This window comes from Scyliorhinus torazame, chromosome 18 (assembly GCF_047496885.1).
Source record: "Scyliorhinus torazame isolate Kashiwa2021f chromosome 18, sScyTor2.1, whole genome shotgun sequence".
Classification (NCBI taxonomy): Eukaryota; Metazoa; Chordata; class Chondrichthyes; order Carcharhiniformes; family Scyliorhinidae; genus Scyliorhinus; species Scyliorhinus torazame.
The window spans coordinates 120,035,516-120,054,859 of NC_092724.1; the positions used below are offsets into that span (position 1 = coordinate 120,035,516).

The 19,344-nt window shown below is 46.7% G+C and overlaps 1 protein-coding gene across 1 annotated transcript in view; it reads right to left on the reverse strand.

Annotated features, from left to right (window-relative positions):
• The window catches only part of xylt2 (xylosyltransferase II), a 182,446-nt gene that overhangs the window by 97,650 nt on the left and 65,452 nt on the right, over positions 1–19,344 (reverse strand). The window contains exon 2 of the mRNA XM_072483241.1: positions 12,085–12,544. Coding sequence (XP_072339342.1) covers positions 12,085–12,544 — 460 coding nt within the window. The remainder of the gene's footprint in view (positions 1–12,084; positions 12,545–19,344) is intronic.

The window sequence follows — 19,344 nt, forward strand, 5'->3', positions numbered from 1 at the left end:
TTGGCCTGATGAATGGGTGACTCAGATGAGAATGATACCTATCCACCATAGACGGTCCATGTTTGATTTCAAAAGAAAGGGGTGTAAGCACAGGTGAGGCGTACCATATTTTATGTCCTGGATTTCATGTTTTAGAATAGGAGACAGTGAGACCAGAGTCAAATTTTAACAGTGAGGATGCAGGGAGGAGCAGCCAAAGACCATCTCCAACAAAAGCAAATCAAGCCATCTCCCCATGGCATTCAACGCATTACCTATACCATCAATATCGAGGAGTTTACCATTGACTAATAACTTAACTGGAGCAGCCATACAAACACTGTGGCTACAACATCAGGTCTCAGCCTCAACTCCACTTTCCTGCCTGTTCTCCATAACCCTTCAACCCATTACCAATTAAAAATCTGTCGATCTCCTCCTTAAATTACTCAATCTCATCCAGCACACTCGAGTAGTGAAGTCCACAGATTCATGACCCTTTAAAAGAAACAATTTCTCCTCATCTCTGCTACCCCTTAACCTAAAACTATGACCTCTCGATCCAGATTGCCCCACAAAAGGAAACATGCACTCTACGTCTACTTTGTCAATATCTTTTATCACCTTATATACCTCAATTAGATCTCCTCTCATTCTTCTAAACTCTAGAGTATAAGCCTCTCCTGGTCAATCTCTCTTCATAAGACAAACCCCTCATCCCTGGAATCAATCTGGTGAACCTCCTCTGAACTGCTTCCAATGTAACTACATCCCTCCTCAGTAAGAGGATCAAAACTGTACACTGTACTCTAGGTGCGGTCTCACCAATGGCTTGTACGGTTGCAGCAACACTTCCCTACTTTTATAATCTATTCCTTTAGCCATAAATGCCAAAATTCCATTAGTCTTCCTTATTATCTGCTGTACCTGCATACTAGTTTTTTGCGATTCATGCACGAGGACACCCAAATCCCTCTGCACCAAAGCACTTTCCACTTAGATAATAAGTCGCCTTTCTATTTTTCCAACCAAAGGAGATAACCTTCCGCTTATCCACATTAAATTCCATCTGCCAAATTTTGGCCCAGACACATAACCTATCAATATCCATCTGTAAGTTTCTTATTTCCTCACTGCAACCTACTACTCCACCTATTTTGATGTAATCCGTAAATTTGGCTATAGTACCTTCTATCCCTGCATCCAAGTCATTAATATAGATTGTAAATAGTTGGGGCCCAAGGGCCTAACTCTGTCGCTCTCCATTAGTTACATCTTACCAACCAGAAAAAGACCCAAGTAACTCAACTCCCAACTCCTGGTCACGATCTACAAGGCACAACTTAGGAGTGTGATGGAATGCTCTCCAAATTGAGTGGAACTCCAACATCACTCAAGAATCTTGAGAATATTCAGACAAAGCAGACTGTTTATCAGCAGCCCTTTCGTCACCGTAAAACATTAATTCCCTCCACTATCGACATACAGTACCAGTTCACCATATGCAAGGTACACTGCCAACTCGCCACGCCTCCTGTTCCAAACCAGCAACCTATACCACCTAGTGCAGCACATGCATGAGAATACCACCACCTGCAATTTAAATCCAAGCCCCACACCCCATCCTGACTTGGAACTTTGTCACTGTTCCTTCATTGCCACTGGGTCAAAATCATGCTAACTGCATTGTGAGTGTACCTACAAGTTCAAGGAAGTGAAAGTGAGGGCTGGGCACTAAACATTGACTTGCCAGCAACACTCGTATCGCATTAAAGAATTTTTAAAATTGGCACCGCCGATGTACATGTGGAAAAGAACGTGGTGCTGTTGTGGTTCCATTCTTATCCATCTAATTATAACCAAGGTATTACTTGCAATGGCTTATTTTCCTGCTGCCACACTTACCTCTGGTGTCCAAGGATCTATCCTTGGTCTCCTCCTATTTATCACCTACATATTGCCCCAATGAGACATCATCCATAGTTAGTTTGCACATGAATGCTGATGATGCCCAGGTCTACCTCACGACTTCTCTATTGGCCCCTCCATTGTTGCTAAATTACCAGACTGTTTATCAGACACCCTGCACTGAATGAACAGAAATTTCCTGCAGTTCAATATTGGGAAGACTAAAGCTACTGTTTTCAGTTCCTGTTCCAAACTCCATTCCCTAACTATGGACCCTATCCCCCTTATCCCCCTTCCCTGGCAACAGTGAGAGATTAGGCCAGTCTGTTCACAGCCCCGGGACATTTGATCCGGAGATGAGTTTCCAATCTCATATACGTGGCTTCAGTATGGCTGCCTATTTCTATCTCCCTTCAACTTCACCCGTGTCCAGCTCAACTTCATTACCGGGGTTATTTTAGGCTACTTTGGGGACTAATTTGTGGTTTTCAGGGGCTCTTTCATTCTCACCAACTTACTAATGTAACATTACCTCCTATATTTGGATTGCACAAAGATGTGCGGGTTAGGTGGATTGATCACGCTAAATTGCTCCTTAAGTGTCCAAGGATGTACAGGTTGGGCGAGGTTGCAGGATGGGGTCAGGGCGTGGGCCTAGGTCGGGTGTTCTTTCGGAGGGTCAGTGCAGATTTGATGGGCCAAATGACCTCCTTCTGCACTGTAGGGATTCTATGATTTAGCGTTTATTTCTTTAGGTCGATGAGGTAGCACAATACCAAAGACTGCACATTATTACATTTTTTAACTTGGAATCTATAAATAAGATGATTGTTACTTTGTTAGAAATAAATCTCCCATACTCCGTTTCTAAAATTAAAATTCTAACTACTGGGCACAACTATTAGGAATGAGTCTCAAATCTACAATCCATTTTTTAAATAATTGCAAGCAATTTGCACTCCCCCAACATCTTTTGTTTTGCCCTGCCAATTTATTTCCCTCACTACCTCTGCTGAAATTAGAGTGCTGACAAACATAACAAGGTATCGACTTCCAGCAGTACAACTGTGATAAATTAATTCTACAACACTAAACTTACCATCAGATAACAAATGATTTAATTCACATATACTTGACATTTCAATGATGTTTTTCCCAAGCTAATGCACCTCCTGGCATGATCATCCACTTTTAATGATACATAGATAGCACAACACATTACATTAAATACATACTCCATTTTATAGAGGCAGTTACCTCATTAAGTATTCCCCAATGTCATACTTGTTACACAACATTGTATGTTTGTAGGCCAAAACATTGTATGTTTTCAAGAAGCAGTTAAATATAGTACTTGGGGCGAAGGGATCAAAGGATATGGAGGGAAAGCGGGATTAAGCTGTTGAATTTGATGATAGCCGTGATCATAATGAATGGCAGAGCAGGCTCAAAGGCCTCCTCCTGCTCCTATTTTCTATGTTTCTATGTAACAGACATGGAAAGACTGTACACAAATATAGAAGCAGACAGGAATGCTGCCCGTCCAAAATCATAGAATGTTACAACACAGGAAGCCATTCAGTCCATTGTGCCTGTAAGACCATAAGACATAGGAGCGGAAGTAAGGCCATTCGGCCCATCGAGTCCACTCCACCATTCAATCATGGCTGATTTCAACTCCATTTACCCGCTCTCTCTCCATAGTCCTTAATTCCTCGAGAAATCAAGAATTTATCAACTTCTGTCTTGAAGACACTGTGATGGCTCTTTTGAGGGTCTTCAAATTAGTCCCCACTCCGTTCTACTCTTCAACATTTTTTTCCTTTCAATATTTATCCAATTCATCATACTTGCTGCAAACTATTTCAGTAATGATGTCAATTCCTGTCACAGGCTGAATGAATAAACTTGTACAATCAATTTAAGTAAAATATTTTTTTAAAATAAAATAAAAACAACATTTTCAAGCAAAAACAAATTCACCTGCAGCTTTGTGGTAAACAAAACCACTATCGATTCACTAACTTCCTTGAGGTTTCCTATTGCTTGAACCACTCATTATTTCCCGCTATTTGATGCAGAAGTCCTTCCAACACCTCTATTTCCAAATGTACTCCTGCTCCACGGTCCAGGTCAAAATCAATATTCCTCCTGAGAGGGTCTCTGCAGACCAAGGTATCAGTGTCTTTAAAGAATTTGAAAGCAAGACAGTAGGATTCACTCAGGTGGCAGACCACCGTTTCTCCATCTCCTTGGCCTGTGCCTGCTCTTCCTGCTGTTGCTACTTCCATCTCCTGAGCCAGGTCCCAACTGGAGCACGAACAGCTGCTGACCTTGGATGTGTATCAATGAGTGAGGTCTCCCGCTGCTTCTTACTATCCTGCTCGCTTTCACCCGGGTTCAAGTTCAGCCTATCAGCCAGATTTAACTGCTTCAACTACTCGAATCATAGATTCCTTCTCTCCTTGAGAAGCAGCAAGAGTGGGAGAGAGGGAATCTGTGATTGGAGTAGCTGGGACAGTGAGCATGGGAGAGACAGAATCAGTGATTGAGGCAGCAGCTCCTCACAGATTCTGTCTCACTTACATACAGAGGTGACCTTTCTCTCATTTACCACTGTGGTCATTGATTTTTCACGGTTGTCGGCAGCGAATTCACCCACTGCCCCCATTAACCTCTGGACTCTAGTAAGCTTACGGACGCCTGGCTGGTCTCCCACATTGTACCCCTTGTAAACTTTTTTTTTAAATAATATTTTATTGAAAATTTTTGGTCAACCAACACAGTACATTGTGCATCCTTTACACAACATTGTAACAATACAGATAATAATGACCTTTTTAAATTTAAACAAAAACAACAAATAAATAAATATTAAATAACAAAAAATAAAAACTAGCCCTAATTGGCAACTGCCTTGTCTCAGGCCACCCCCCCCCCCCCCATCCCCCCCCCCGCCCCCCCCCCCCCCCCCCCCCCCCCCAAGTCCTGGGCCGCTGCTGCTGCCTTCTTTGTTCTCCCCTATCTATCTTTCCGCAAGATATTCGACGAACGGTTGCCACCGCCTAGTAAACCCTTGAGCCGACCCCCTTAGGACGAACTTAATCCGCTCTAACTTTATGAACCCCGCCATATCATTTATCCAGGTCTCCACCCCCGGGGGCTTGGCTTCTTTCCACATTAGCAATATTCTGCGCCGGGCTACTAGGGACGCAAAGGCCAAAACATCGGCCTCTTTCGCCTCCTGCACTCCCGGCTCTTGTGCAACCCCAAATATAGCCAACCCCCAGCTTGGTTCGACCCGGACTCCTACTACTTTCGAAAGCACCTTTGTCACCCCCATCCAAAACCCCTGTAGTGCCGGGCATGACCAAAACATATGGGTATGATTCGCTGGGCTTCTCGAGCACCTCGCACACCTATCCTCCACCCCAAAAAATTTACTGAGCCGTGTTCCAGTCATATGTGCCCTGTGTAATACCTTAAACTCAATCAGGCTTAGCCTGGCGCACGAGGACGACGAGTTTACCCTGTTTAGGGCATCTGCCCACATCCCCTCCTCAATCTCCTCCCCTAGCTCTTCTTCCCATTTCCCTTTTAGTTCGTCCATCATAGTCTCCCCTTCGTCTCTCATTTCCCTATATATATCCGACACCTTACCATCCCCCACCCATTTCTTTGAGATGACTCTGTCCTGCACCTCTTGTGTCGGGAGCTGCGGGAATTCCCTCACCTGTTGCCTCGCAAAAGCCCTCAATTGCATGTACCTGAATGCATTCCCTTGGGGCAACCCATATTTCTCGGTCAGCGCTCCCAGACTCGCAAACTTCCCATCCACAAATAGATCTTTCAATTGCGTTATACCTGCTCTTTGCCACATTCCATATCCCCCATCCATTCCCCCCCGGGGCAAACCTATGGTTGTTTCTTATCGGGGACCCCCCCAGTGCTCCGGTCTTTCCCCTATGTCGTCTCCACTGTCCCCAAATCTTCAGTGTAGCTACCACCACCGGACTCGTGGTATAGTTCCTTGGTGAGAACGGCAATGGGGCTGTCACCATAGCCTGCAGGCTGGTCCCCCTACAGGACGCCCTCTCTAATCTCTTCCACGCCGCTCCTTCCTCCTCTCCCATCCACTTACTCACCATTGAAATATTAGCGGCCCAATAATACTCACTTAGGCTCGGTAGTGCCAGCCCCCCCCTATCCCTACTACGCTGTAAGAATCCCTTCCTCACTCTCGGAGTCTTCCCGGCCCAAACAAAACCCATGATACTCTTTTCTATCCTTTTGAAAAAAGCCTTCGTGATCACCACCGGGAGACACTGAAACACAAAGAGGAATCTCGGGAGGACCACCATCTTAACCGCCTGCACCCTCCCTGCCATTGACAATGCTACCATATCCCATCTCTTGAAATCTTCCTCCATCTGTTCCACCAACCGCGTCAAATTTAGCCTGTGCAATGTGCCCCAATTCTTAGCTATCTGGATCCCCAGGTAACGAAAGTCTCTTGTTACCTTCCTCAACGGTAGGTCTTCTATTTCTCTACTCTGCTCCCCTGGATGCACCACAAACAGCTCACTCTTCCCCATGTTCAATTTATACCCTGAAAAATCCCCAAACTCCCCAAGTATCCGCATTATTTCTGGCATCCCCTCCGCTGGATCCGCCACATATAGTAGCAGATCATCCGCATATAAAGATACCCGGTGTTCTTCTCCTCCCCCAAGTATTCCCCTCCATCCCTTGGAACCTCTCAGCGCTATCGCCAGGGGCTCAATCGCCAGTGCAAACAGTAATGGGGACAGAGGACATCCCTGCCTTGTCCCTCTATGGAGCCGAAAATATGCCGATCCCCGTCCATTCGTGACCACACTCGCCACTGGGGCCCTATACAACAGCTGCACCCATCTAACATACCCCTCTCCGAACCCAAATCTCCTCAACACCTCCCACAGATAATCCCACTCCACTCTATCAAATGCTTTCTCGGCATCCATCGCCACTACTATCTCCGTTTCACCCTCTGGTGGGGCCATCATCATTACCCCTAACAACCTCCGTATGTTCGTGTTCAGCTGTCTCCCCTTCACAAACCCAGTTTGGTCCTCATGAACCACCCCCGGGACACATTCCTCTATTCTCATTGCCATTACCTTGGCCAAGACCTTGGCATCTACATTGAGGAGGGAGATTGGTCTGTAGGACCCGCATTGTAGCGGATCCTTTTCCTTCTTTAAAAGAAGCGATATCGTTGCTTCTGACATAGTCGGGGGCAGTTGTCCCCTTTCCTTTGCCTCGTTAAAGGTCCTCGTCAGTAGCGGGGCGAGCAAGTCCAAATATTTTCTGTAAAATTCAACTGGGAATCCGTCCGGTCCCGGGGCCTTTCCCGTCTGCATGTTCCTAATTCCTTTCACCACTTCTTCTACCGTGATCTGTGCTCCCAATCCCATCCTTTCCTGCTCTTCCACCTTGGGAATTTCCAGCCGATCCAAAAACTCCATCATTCTCTCCCTCCCATCCGGGGGTTGAGCTTCATACAATTTTTTATAAAATGTCTTAAACACTTCATTCACTCTCTCCGCTCCCCGCTCCGTCTCTCCATCTTCGTCTCTCACCCCCCCTATTTCCCTCGCTGCTCCCCTTTTCCTCAATTGGTGTGCCAACAATCTGCTCGCCTTCTCTCCATATTCATACTGTACACCCTGCGCCTTCCTCCATTGTGCCTCTGCAGTGCCTGTGGTCAGCAAGTCAAATTCCACATGCAGCCTTTGCCTTTCCCTATACAGTCCCTCCTCCGGTGCTTCCGCATACTGTCTGTCCACCCTCAAAAGTTCTTGCAACAACCGCTCCCGTTCCTTACTCTCCTGCTTCCCTTTATGTGTCCTTATTGATATCAGCTCCCCCCTAACCACCGCCTTCAACGCCTCCCAGACCACTCCCACCTGAACCTCCCCATTGTCATTGAGTTCCAAGTACTTTTCCCTCACCTCACCCTTAAGCACACCCCCTTATTCGCCATTCGTCCCATGTCCATTCTCCAGGGTGGACGCCCTCTTGTTTCCTCCCCTATCTCCAAGTCTACCCAGTGTGGGGCATGATCCGAAATGGCTATAGCCGTATATTCCGTTCCCCTCACCCTCGGGATCAATGCCCTACCCAACACAAAAAAGTCTATGCGTGAATAGACTTTATGGACATAGGAGAAAAACGAGAACTCCTTACTCCTAGGTCTACTGAATCTCCACAGGTCCACCCCTCCCATCTGCTCCATAAAATCCTTAAGCACCTTGGCTGCTGCCGGCCTCCTACCAGTCCTGGACTTCGACCTATCCAGCCTTGGTTCCAACACCGTGTTAAAGTCTCCCCCCATTATCAGCTATCCGGTCTCTAGGTCTGGGATGCGTCCCAGCATTCGCCTCATAAAATTGGCATCGTCCCAATTCGGGGCATACACATTTACCAACACCACCATCTCTCCCTGTAATTTGCCACTCACCATCACGTATCTGCCCCCGTTATCCGCCACTATAGTCTTTGCCTCGAACATTACCCGCTTCCCCACTAATATAGCCACCCCCCTGTTTTTCGCATCCAGCCCCGAATGGAACACCTGCCCTACCCATCCTTTGCGCAACCTAACCTGATCTATCAGTTTCAGGTGCGTTTCCTGTAACATGACCACATCTGCTTTAAGTTTCTTAAGGTGTGCGAGTACTCGTGCCCTCTTTATCGGCCCGTTAAGCCCCCTCACGTTCCACATGATCAGCCGAGTTGGGGGGCTTCCCACCACCCCCCCCCTTGCCGGTTAGCCATCATCTTTTTCCAGCTTCTCACCCAGTTCCCACGCAGCTGTATTTCTCCCAGACGGTGCCCCCCCGCCCATCCTTTCCCGTACCCACCCCCCCCTTTCCCCAGCAGCAGCAACCCAGTAATTCTCCCCCCCCCCCCCCCCCCCCCCCAGCGTAATTACTCCCCCATGTTGCTCCCAGAAGTCAGCAAACTCTGGCTGACCTCGGCTTCCCCCCGTGATCACGGCTCGCCCCGTGCGGCGCCCCCTCCTTCCTGCTTCTCTATTCCCGCCATAATTATCATAGCGCGGGAACCAAGCCCGCGCCTCTCCCTCGGCCCCGCCTCCCATGGCCAACGCCCCATCTCCTCTCCCTCCCCACCTCCCCCCATCACCACCTGTGGGAGAAAGAAAAGTTACCATACCGCAGGATTAATCATACAATCCCTCTTCGCCCCCCCCCACCCCCCACTCGTCCCACCACTTTGTCCAAACGTTCATTTTCGTAGTCCAATCATTCCAATTTTTCTTCTACGATAAAAGTCCACGCTTCATCCGCCGTCTCAAAGTAGTGGTGCCTCCCTTGATATGTGACCCACAGTCTTGCCGGTTGCAGCATTCCAAACTTTATCTTTTTTTTGTGAAGTACCGCTTTGGCCCGATTAAAGCTCGCCCTCCTTCTCGCCACCTCCGCACTCCAATCTTGATAGACGCGGATCACCGCGTTCTCCCATTTACTACACCGAGTTTTCTTCGCCCATCTAAGGACCATTTCTCTATCCTTAAAACGGAGAAATCTCACCACTATGGCTCTGGGAGCTTCTCCTGCTCTCGATCCTCGCACCATAACTCGGTATGCTCCCTCCACCTCCAACGGACCCGTCGGGGCCTCCACTCCCATTAACGAGTGCAGCATCGTGCTCACATATGCCCCGACGTCCGCCCCCTCCACACCTTCAGGAAGGCCAAGAATCCTCAAGTTGTTCCTCCTTGCGTTATTTTCCAGTGCCTCCAACCTCTCCACAGATCGTTTCTGGTGTGCCTCCTGTATCTCCGACTTCACCACCAGGCCCTGTATATCGTTTTCATTCTCTGCTGCTTTCGCCTTCACGACCCGAAGCTCCTGCTCCTGGGTCTTTTGTTCCTCTTTCAGCCCTTCAATCGCCTGTAATATCGGGGCCAACAACTCTTTCTTCATTTCCTTTTTTATCTCCTCCACGCAGCGTTTCAAAAACTCTTGTTGTTCAGGGCCCCATATGAAACTGCCACCTTCCGACGCCATCTTGGTTTCTGCTTGCCTTCCTTGCCGCTGCTCCAAAGGATCCGCTGCAATCCGGCCACTTTCCTCTCCTTTTTCCATCCGTGTCCAGGGGGAACACCCTTCTGGTTTACCGCACGGTGTTTTCAGCCGTTAAAATTGCCATTGGGGCTCCTATCAAGAGCCCAAAAGTCCGTTTCACAGGGAGCTGCCGAAACGTGCGACTCAGCTGGTCATCGCCGCACCCGGAAGTCCTACCCCTTGTAAACTTGAGGTCATTCAAAACTCTGCTGCCCTAAATTGCCCTCGACTTAACTTGCAGTAAGTCCCAATCCCTTCCAAGAACATAAAAAATAGGAGCATGAGGAGTCCATTCAGCCCCTCAAGTCCAAGATCATAACTGATCTTCTATCTCAACACATTTTCCTGCACTATCTCTGTAATTTAATTTGTAGAAACCTATTGCTCTCAGTCTTGAACACACAAAAGGTTTTGACCCCTATGCTTGTTGACCTACACTGGCTCCCAGTAAAGCAACGTCCTGATTTTTAAATTCTCACCTTTGTTTCCAAATCCTTCCATGGTCTTGCCCATCCCTACCTCTGTAATTTCCTTCAACCCTCCAACATGTCTTGTATTCTTTTAATTCCAGCTTCTTGTGAATTTCCAATTGTAATTACTGCACTACTGGTGGCTGTGCTTTCAGTTACCAAAACCCCAAGGTCTGGAATTCCCTCATTACACCTCTTTGCATCTATAACTCGCTTTCCTTCTTTAAGACACTTTTAAAAACTACCTTTGACCAAGCTTGTGGTCATCTGACCTATTATTTCCTTATGTGGCTCAGAATCATACCTTGTACAGTTCCTGTAAAGTGCCATGGGACATTTTGTTAGGTTTGAGGTACCACATAAATATAAGTTGTTATTGCTCTCACATTGATAGTATCTGACCATGGCTTGTGTTAATTGTATCAGAGGATTTTGATTTCTGACACATTATTCAACTCTGCTGTTTGTACCAATGAGGAGAATGATTCAACGACGAAAGAGGGCTTTAGTTAGGATCAGACAGGATGCCCACTCTAATAAATATTAAAGTGTGCTGGCGCAACCAATTTAGTAATCTGGCAACTGAAGAGTTTAGCCAGTAGCGACATCAGCGTAGGAAAAGTGTTGTAACATCAGAGATTGACCAGATTATGTTGGTCGTACATTATTAATCTACAAAATCTGGGTTTTATTTAAGACAATGAACACCCTCTTGTGCTAAACCTTATCCCATTCCACCTCTAAAAACAGGAGTGTTTAAAGAATAACGGCAAACAAAATGACTTTCCCTTTTAAAAATGGAGGTGAAAAATAGAGCAAACTCAATCAAGGTTAGAGAAAAGGGGTACATTTAAAATGGAGAGGAAATTAATGTAAAAGTAAAGTTGCCATAGTCACAGGTGACCATAGGCTGCTTTCCCCTTTTGAGGGGGAGCGCTGACTGGTGGTGGTTTAACCCGAGGATCGCTACACCTCAGGCGAGGGTCAAGATTGAGAAATAAGAGAAAAATGGAACAACTGTATGATCACAGGAAAAAATAAATTGCTTAATTTTCCTTTAAAATGTTCATTTTATTAGCCCAGGGTTTATGTTATAATAATAAATTTATTCCCAATGTGCAAATTTATTTTTTTGTAAAGTGATTTGTGTCACAGCAAGCCAGCTGAAAATGGATAAAATCATTAGGGCTTTGATGTGGGATTGTTTCTCGGATGGTAATAATATAACTAATACTGAAATTGAGGTTTTCATTGTAACTATCAAATGTATGATAAATTCACGATTAACTAGACAAAAAAAACTAATTGAGAGATTAATTACAATTAATCTTTAAATCACTTAACAGCCCCAGTTGTTAAATTCAATGCACCTTGGAGACTGAACAGGGAACATTTCTTCTGGTCACTTTAGATTTGACTGGTCAGGGAGCACCTGAAAATGTCAGTCAGTTTGTGAAATAGTGCGTTACCTTCCCCAGCTCGAAAATCCCTCATCGTATTGATCGCAAAAACAGTAATGTTTGGATGAAAAAGGGCTTACAGTAACCTCCTACACCCTATTGTGGAAAGAAATTGAATTTTATGCTGCATTGTACCTGAGAGGTGACAGGAGCGAGGAACAGAGTGTGGCATCAGTTTCCCAGCCTGGTGTAAACAGACCACACTGGTGATCTCTTGCTGACATTGCTGAGTGCTTGCCCTGGCCAGTGCAGACAAGGCATCCTTCCCCACGATGTCACAGTTGGGTGAGAAATTGTTGCTGGTGGGCTGAGGAGCACCTCCCACGCTGCCAATGTCCCCATTCTTTGACTCCCCTTTCACATCGCTGGTGTTTCTGCTGCTTGATGGATCACTTTGGATGGTATCGTCTAAATGGATTCTTGGGGGCATTCTGCGCCGCACTGCAGGCTTGCGTCTGACTAAACTAGTCCTTAGTATACTGGTAGTGCTGCCTGGGTGCTCCCTACCCAGTCGTCGACTGGGCCCCAGATGTTGAATGTCAGAACTGTCCACTTCATTGCTATCTGGCAGTTTGGTTCTCTTCTCTCTCCCCTTCTGTGAACAAAAAAAAACTGTTATAAATCCAGTCAGGAATTCAACATTTGAACCCATGATTACATATTTTCATTAGATATCACAACATCAAAAATTCCCACTCTACTAAAGCATTGCTTTTGATCTTTAATGGGGATTTTAAGAAATCTCTCAAATTGCTCAAAAATGAAAACGTCTTGCACAAAATTCTATGGAAGATTACGTATATCACACCAAAATATTCCACGCTTGCCTTTATTCCAAACGTTTTCTTCTTACCTACTCTGTTGGAATCCAGATCTTTCAGTTTGCCCTATCTGAACTTATTCTGGCCCAAGCTCTGCAATCGCAAAGCTCACATCCCCGTGTCTGCCCATCTCACTAGGCCCACTTTCTGACTTTCTTTTTAATCACCCGGTCTAGTATGGGAGGCACTGCGGCATGAGCCCATCCATTAATGATTTCTTCATTCAAAGATAATTTTTCATACTTAAATTACACAAATCTTAACGAAGTTTAAAATTATCAATACACTCTGGCTGGGATATCCCGGTCCCACCAATGGTGGGAAACATCGCTGGCGGAACAGAAAATTTGATAGGCCAGCTGTTGAAGCACAAGGTGTGAGCTGCCAGGCCGTGACCCAGGGGGCAGAGGTTTCCCTTAACCGGGGAAGCTAACCGGACATAAAAACCCTGTCTCGGATGTGGGTCAGGCGGGAGACCCTTTGGGGGGGGGGGGTTATATATTGTTGTTTATCGTGTGATTGAAATGTTTGTTAGCTTTCATCATCGCTTCCTTGTGGTCGCTCTGCATGGATTTAACACTAGCGATGAGGATAAAGTGAGCAGGATAAAGGGTCCCGCATGGTATGTTGCCTGCCCGGTGCTAGGGTGCGGGACATCTCTGACCGGCTTGAAAGGTTACTGGAGAGGGAGGGGGAGGATCCAGTTGTTGTGGTCCATGTCGGTACCAACAACATAGGCAAGTCTAGGAAAGAGGACCTGTTTAGAGATTATAAAGAGCTAGGATTCAAATTAAAAAACAGGTCCTCAAGGGTCATAATCTCCGGATTACTGCCCGAGCCACGTGCAAATTGGCATAGGGAGGCAAGAATCAGGGAAGTTAACACGTGGCTGAAAGAGTGGTGTGGGAAAGAGGGGTTCCTTTTCATGGGACACTGGCATCAGTTTTGGGACAGGGGGGACCTATACCGTTGGGATGGTCTCCACCTGAACCGAGCTGGGACCAGTGTTCTGGCGAAAAGAATAAATAGGGTGGTCAATAGGACTTTAAACTAAAGATTGGGGGGGGGGGGGGGGGGGGGGGGGGGGGGGAGGGAAAGTCAGGGAACCAAGAGGTTAAGTAATCAGTGGGAAGCGTAGCTGCTTAGGAATACAAAAAAGCACGAAAAGACAAAACTCAGGAGAGGTTACGATAGTCCCCATCCCACAAAATATGACACAGTGTATGGAAAGGCTCAGTAAACCAAGGTCCACCACACTAAGAAAACAAAAAGGGACGGTCAATAAGAGAATTAAAGGTGCTATATTTAAATGCGCGCAGTGTACGGAACAAGGTAGATGAGCTTGTGGCCCAGATTGTGACTGGCAGGTATGATGTGGTAGGCATCACAGAGACATGGTTGCAGGGGGTTCAGGACTGGCATTTAAACATCCAGGGATTCACAACCTATCGAAAAGACAGAGAGGTGGGCAGAGGGGGCGGGGTTGCCTTGTTAATTAGGAATGAAATTAAATCAACTGCACTAAATGACATAGGGTCAGATGATGTGGAGTCTGTGTGGGTAGAGTTGAGGAACCACAAAGGCAAAAAAAACCATAATGGGAGTTATGTACAGGCCTCCTAACAGTGGCCAGGACCGGGGGCACAAAATGCACCACGAAATAGAAAGTGCATGTCAGAAAGGCAAGGTCACAGTGATCATGGGGGACTTCAATATGCAGGTGGACTGGGTAAATAATGCTGCCAGTGGACCCAATGAAAGGGAATTCATTGAATGTTTACAGGAGGGCTTTTTGGAACAGCTTGTGATGGAGCCCACGAGGGAACAGGCCATTCTGGACTTAGTGTTATGTAATGAACCAGACTTGATTAAAGATCTTAAAGTAAGGGAGCACTTAGGAGGCAGTGATCATAATATGGTAGAATTCAATCTCCAATTTGAAAGAAAGAAGGTAGAATCAGATGTAAAGGTGTTACAGTTAAATAAAGGTAACTACAGGGATGAGGGAGGAACTGACGAAACTCGACTGGGAGCAGAGCCTAGTGGGAAAGACAGTAGAACAGCAATGGCAGAAGTTTCTGGGAGTAATTGAGGACACAGTACAGAGGTTCATCCCAAAGAAAAGAAAGGTCATCAGAGGGGGGATTAGGCAGCCATGGCTGACAAAGGAAGCTAGGGAATGCATCAAAGCAAAAGAGAAAGCCTATAATGTGGCAAAGAGTAGTGGGAAGTCAGAAGATTGGGAAGGCTACAAAAACAAACAGAGGATAACAAAGAGAGAAATAAGGAAAGAGTGGATCAAATATGAAGGTAGGCTAGCCAGTAACATTAGGAATGATAGTAAAAGTTTCTTTAAATACATTAAAAACAAACGGGAGGCAAAAGTTGACATTGGGCCGCTCCAAAATGACGCTGGTAATTTTGTGATGGGAGACAAGGAAATAGCTGAGGAACTAAATATGTACTTTGCGTCAGTCTTCACAGTAGAAGACATGAGTAATACCCCAACAATTCCGGAGAGTCAGGGGGCAGAGTTGAATATGGTAGCCATCACAAAGGAGAAAGTGCTAGAGAAACTAAGAGGTCTAAAAATTGATAAATCTCTGGGCCCAGATGGACTACATCCTAGAGTTCTAAAGGAGATAGCTGAAGAAATAGTGGAGGCGTTAGTTATGATCTTTCAAAAGTCACTGGAGTCAGGGAAAGTCCCAGAGGATTGGAAAATCGCTGTCGTAACCCCCCTGTTCAAGAAGGGAACAAGGAAAAAGATGGAAAATTATAGGCCAATTAGCCTAACCTCGGTTGTTGGCAAGATTCTAGAATCCATTGTTCAGGATGAGATTTCTAAATTCTTGGAAGTGCAGGGTCAGATTAGGACAAGTCAGCATGGATTTAGTAAGGGGAGGTCGTGCCTGACAAACCTGTTAGAGTTCTTTGAAGCGATAACAAATAGGTTAGACCAAGGAGAGCCAATGGATGTTATCTATTTGGACTTCCAAAAGGCCTTTGATAAGGTGCCTCACGGGAGACTGCTGAGTAAAATAAGGGCCCATGGTATTCGAGGCAAGGTACTAACATGGATTGACGATTGGCTGTCAGGCAGAAGGCAGAGTTGGGATAAAAGGTTCTTTTTCGGAATGGCAACCGGTGACGAGTGGTGTCCCGCAGGGTTGTGTTGGGGCCACAGCTGTTCTCTTTATATATTAACGATCTAGATGACGGGACTGGGGGCATTCTGGCTAAGTTTGCTGATGATACAAAGATAGGTGATGGGGCAGGTAGTATGGAGGAGGTGGGGAGGCTGCAGAAAGATTTAGACAGTTTAGTAGAGTGGTCCCAGAAATGGCTGATGAAATTCAACGTGGGCAAGTGCGAGGTCTTGCACTTTGGAAAAAAGAATAGAGGCATGGACTATTTTCTAAACGGTGACAAAGTTCATAATGCTGAAGTGCAAAGGGACTTGGGAGTCCTAGTCCAGGATTCTCTAAAGGTAAACTTGCAGGTTGAGTCCGTAATTAAGAAAGCAAATGCAATGTTGTCATTCATCTCAAGAGGCTTGGAATATAAAAGCAGGGATGTACTTCTGAAGCTTTATAAAGCATTAGTTACGCCCCATTTAGAATACTGTGAGCAATTTTGGGCCCCACACCTCAGGAAGGACATACTGGCACTGGAGCGGGTCCAGCGGAGATTCACACGGATGATCCCAGGAATGGTAGGCCTAACATACGATGAACGTCTGAGGATCCTGGGATTATATTCATTGGAGTTTAGGAGGTTGAGGGGAGATCTAATAGAAACTTACAAGATAATGAATGGCTTAGATAGGGTGGATGTAGGGAAGTTGTTTCCATTAGCAGGGGAGACTAGGACCCGGGGGCACAGCCTTAGAATAAAAGGGAGTCACTTTAGAACAGAGATGAGGAGAAATTTCTTCAGCCAGCGAGTGGTGGGTCTGTGGAATTCATTGCCACAGAGGGCGGTGGAGGCCAGGACGTTGAGTGTCTTTAAGACAGAAGTTGATAAATTCTTGATTTCTCGAGGAATTAAGGGCTATGAAGAGAGAGCGGGTAAATGGAGTTGAAATCAACCATGATTGAATGGTGGAGTGGACTCGATGGGCCGAATGGCCTTACTTCCGCTCCCATGTCTTATGGTCTTATGGTCTAAAGTGGAGCTGCTAACGGCGCCGATTTCTCAGGGCTCAGTCCGCTTTTTCAGAGGCCTCAGGAGGCCACTTTACCCACGGCAGATATGTCAAGCATAAGGAAGTTGCAGGTTATTGATGCAGGTAAGGGTGAATAGTCATGTGGAAAGAGTACAATATTTTTTTTCACACCAATGTCATGCAACGATCATCCTCCTCATGGCTTGTGGGGCTGCCACATACAGCGTGTTCATGAGCCTGATGCACCAGGCACACGGTCATTCGCGGACTTGGCCGCATTGGTGGGTGAACATTTCATTCGCCGTTACCGTTTCCATAGCGCCGCACAGACCAGTGACAGATTTTTTGGCATGCCTGTGAAAGCTTGCACAGTTGCAAATTCTGGACATCACTGCTCGACAGGCTGGTTTGTGGTATCCACAACATGGCAACTCAGAGAAAACTATTAGCTGAACCACTGATAGACTTGACGAGGGCAATTGAAACAGCTCTATCCCAGGAGTGCGCAGAACAAGCCGTGCAGGGGTTGCAGGGCATGGAGGTTCCCAATCCAGGGCATTCAACCAACCACAGAAAAATGCCTTCTCGGTCAGATGATTCCAATCCCCAACCCTGGGGGTGTAACCGTCGAGAGCCAGGCCGCGTCAGAGGTGACAGGATGGTAGACAGGCGTTTTCCTCCGACAGGCCACAGAGACGGCAACACATATGGCCGTCGGGACCATAGTGAGAGACGCCGGAGAGATGGCCTATTCTCCCGCTGACTTGTCAAGTATGGCTACCCTCCCTGAGCTCAGACATTTATTGTGGACAAGACGGCGACGAATGCAAACAGCTAAATTGCTTTGTTGAACCGAGGGTAGCACCAATACAAGTCACGCTCTGCATAAATGTCTACCCAATCTTGATGGAGTTAGATACAGGAGCTACAATCTCCGTAGTCAGCCGCTGCACTTTCGATCGAATCTGGCCAGGGATCCAAGCCTCACCTTTGCAGGACAAGGACACTTGATTAGCAACCTAAACCAGAGAGCCGTTGGCAATTGCCGAGCCTCGGTGGTTCCCCTTAGAATACGGACAGCAATCCGTCTGTTTGCCGTTCGTCATGGTGCGAGGTAGTGGCCCTAGCTTACTGGGCTGAGACTAGCTGAGACATCTCCCGTCTCGACTGGAAGCGGGTTTGCCAAATGTGTCCAGATGGGCCGGCCACCTTACTGGCAAAGTTCCCTTAGGTTTTCCAGAAGGGGTTGGACACCATCCTGGGAATCACTTCAAAAGATCAGCGTAGACCCATCAGTGCAGTTGCGTTATATCCGTACCCGCCCGGTTCCATATACACTATGGCCGAAGGTGGACGCTAAGCTTGACTGCCTGGAGACTTTGGGCATCATCCGCCCCATACAGTTCGCAGATTGTACAATGCCTGTCATATCACTGCTGAAACCTGATGACAGCGTACACCTTTGCAGGGATTACAGGATGACAGTCAACCGAATTTCCCGGTTGGACAGTAACCCCCGCACCAAGGATAGAGGACCGATACTCGAAACCCAGCAGAGGTCATTCCGTCACGAAGCTCAACATGAGCCACGCTTATTCTCAACTGATTTTGGACCCGTGGTCTAGGAAATACATGACAGCGTATGCACACTGGGGCTGGTATGAATATACCAGATTACCTTTTGGGGTATCATCAGCCTGCGCGATATTCCAGAAAGTGATGGAAAACATACTGCAGGGCTTACCATGTGACTCAGTTTACCTTAACAATAACAGGGACATCAGACCAAGAACATCTGAGGAACTTCAACGAACTGCTCAGCCATTTTGCGGCCACTGGGGTTAGACTCGTAGGAGAAGAGCATGCTCCTTGCCTGGGAGGTTACATACTTTGGATAACTTTTGGACCAAAACAGCCTTCACTCAGTCGAAGACAAGGTAAGAGTAATTCGGCAGGCCCCCGTTCCAGGTGGCCCGACGGAACTCTGTTCATTCCTTTGATTCATAAACTATTATGGGATTTCATCCCGAAGCTCGTGACCCTGTTGGGCCCATTTTGGAGATCTCCATAACAGTTACCCTGGGGTATCAAAAATGAAATTGCTGCCCCGCAGCTACATATGGTGGCTAGGGACCGACATCAAAATCGAGAAACCCGCCCAGGAGTGTAGCCTCTGCCAGAAGCACCAGATGTTTCCACCGGCAGCACCCCTCCGCCCTTGGGAATGACCAGGGCAATCTTGGTTTCGGTTTCACATCGATTTTGCCAGCTGTTTCCAGGGATCGATGTTTCTGATCCTGGTCGACACCCAGTCAAAATTGGATGGATATTCACGGAATGTTTTCGGCGACCTCCGAGGCCACAATCGAAAGGCTCTGACAGAAGTTAAGCATGTTTAGCAGGCAT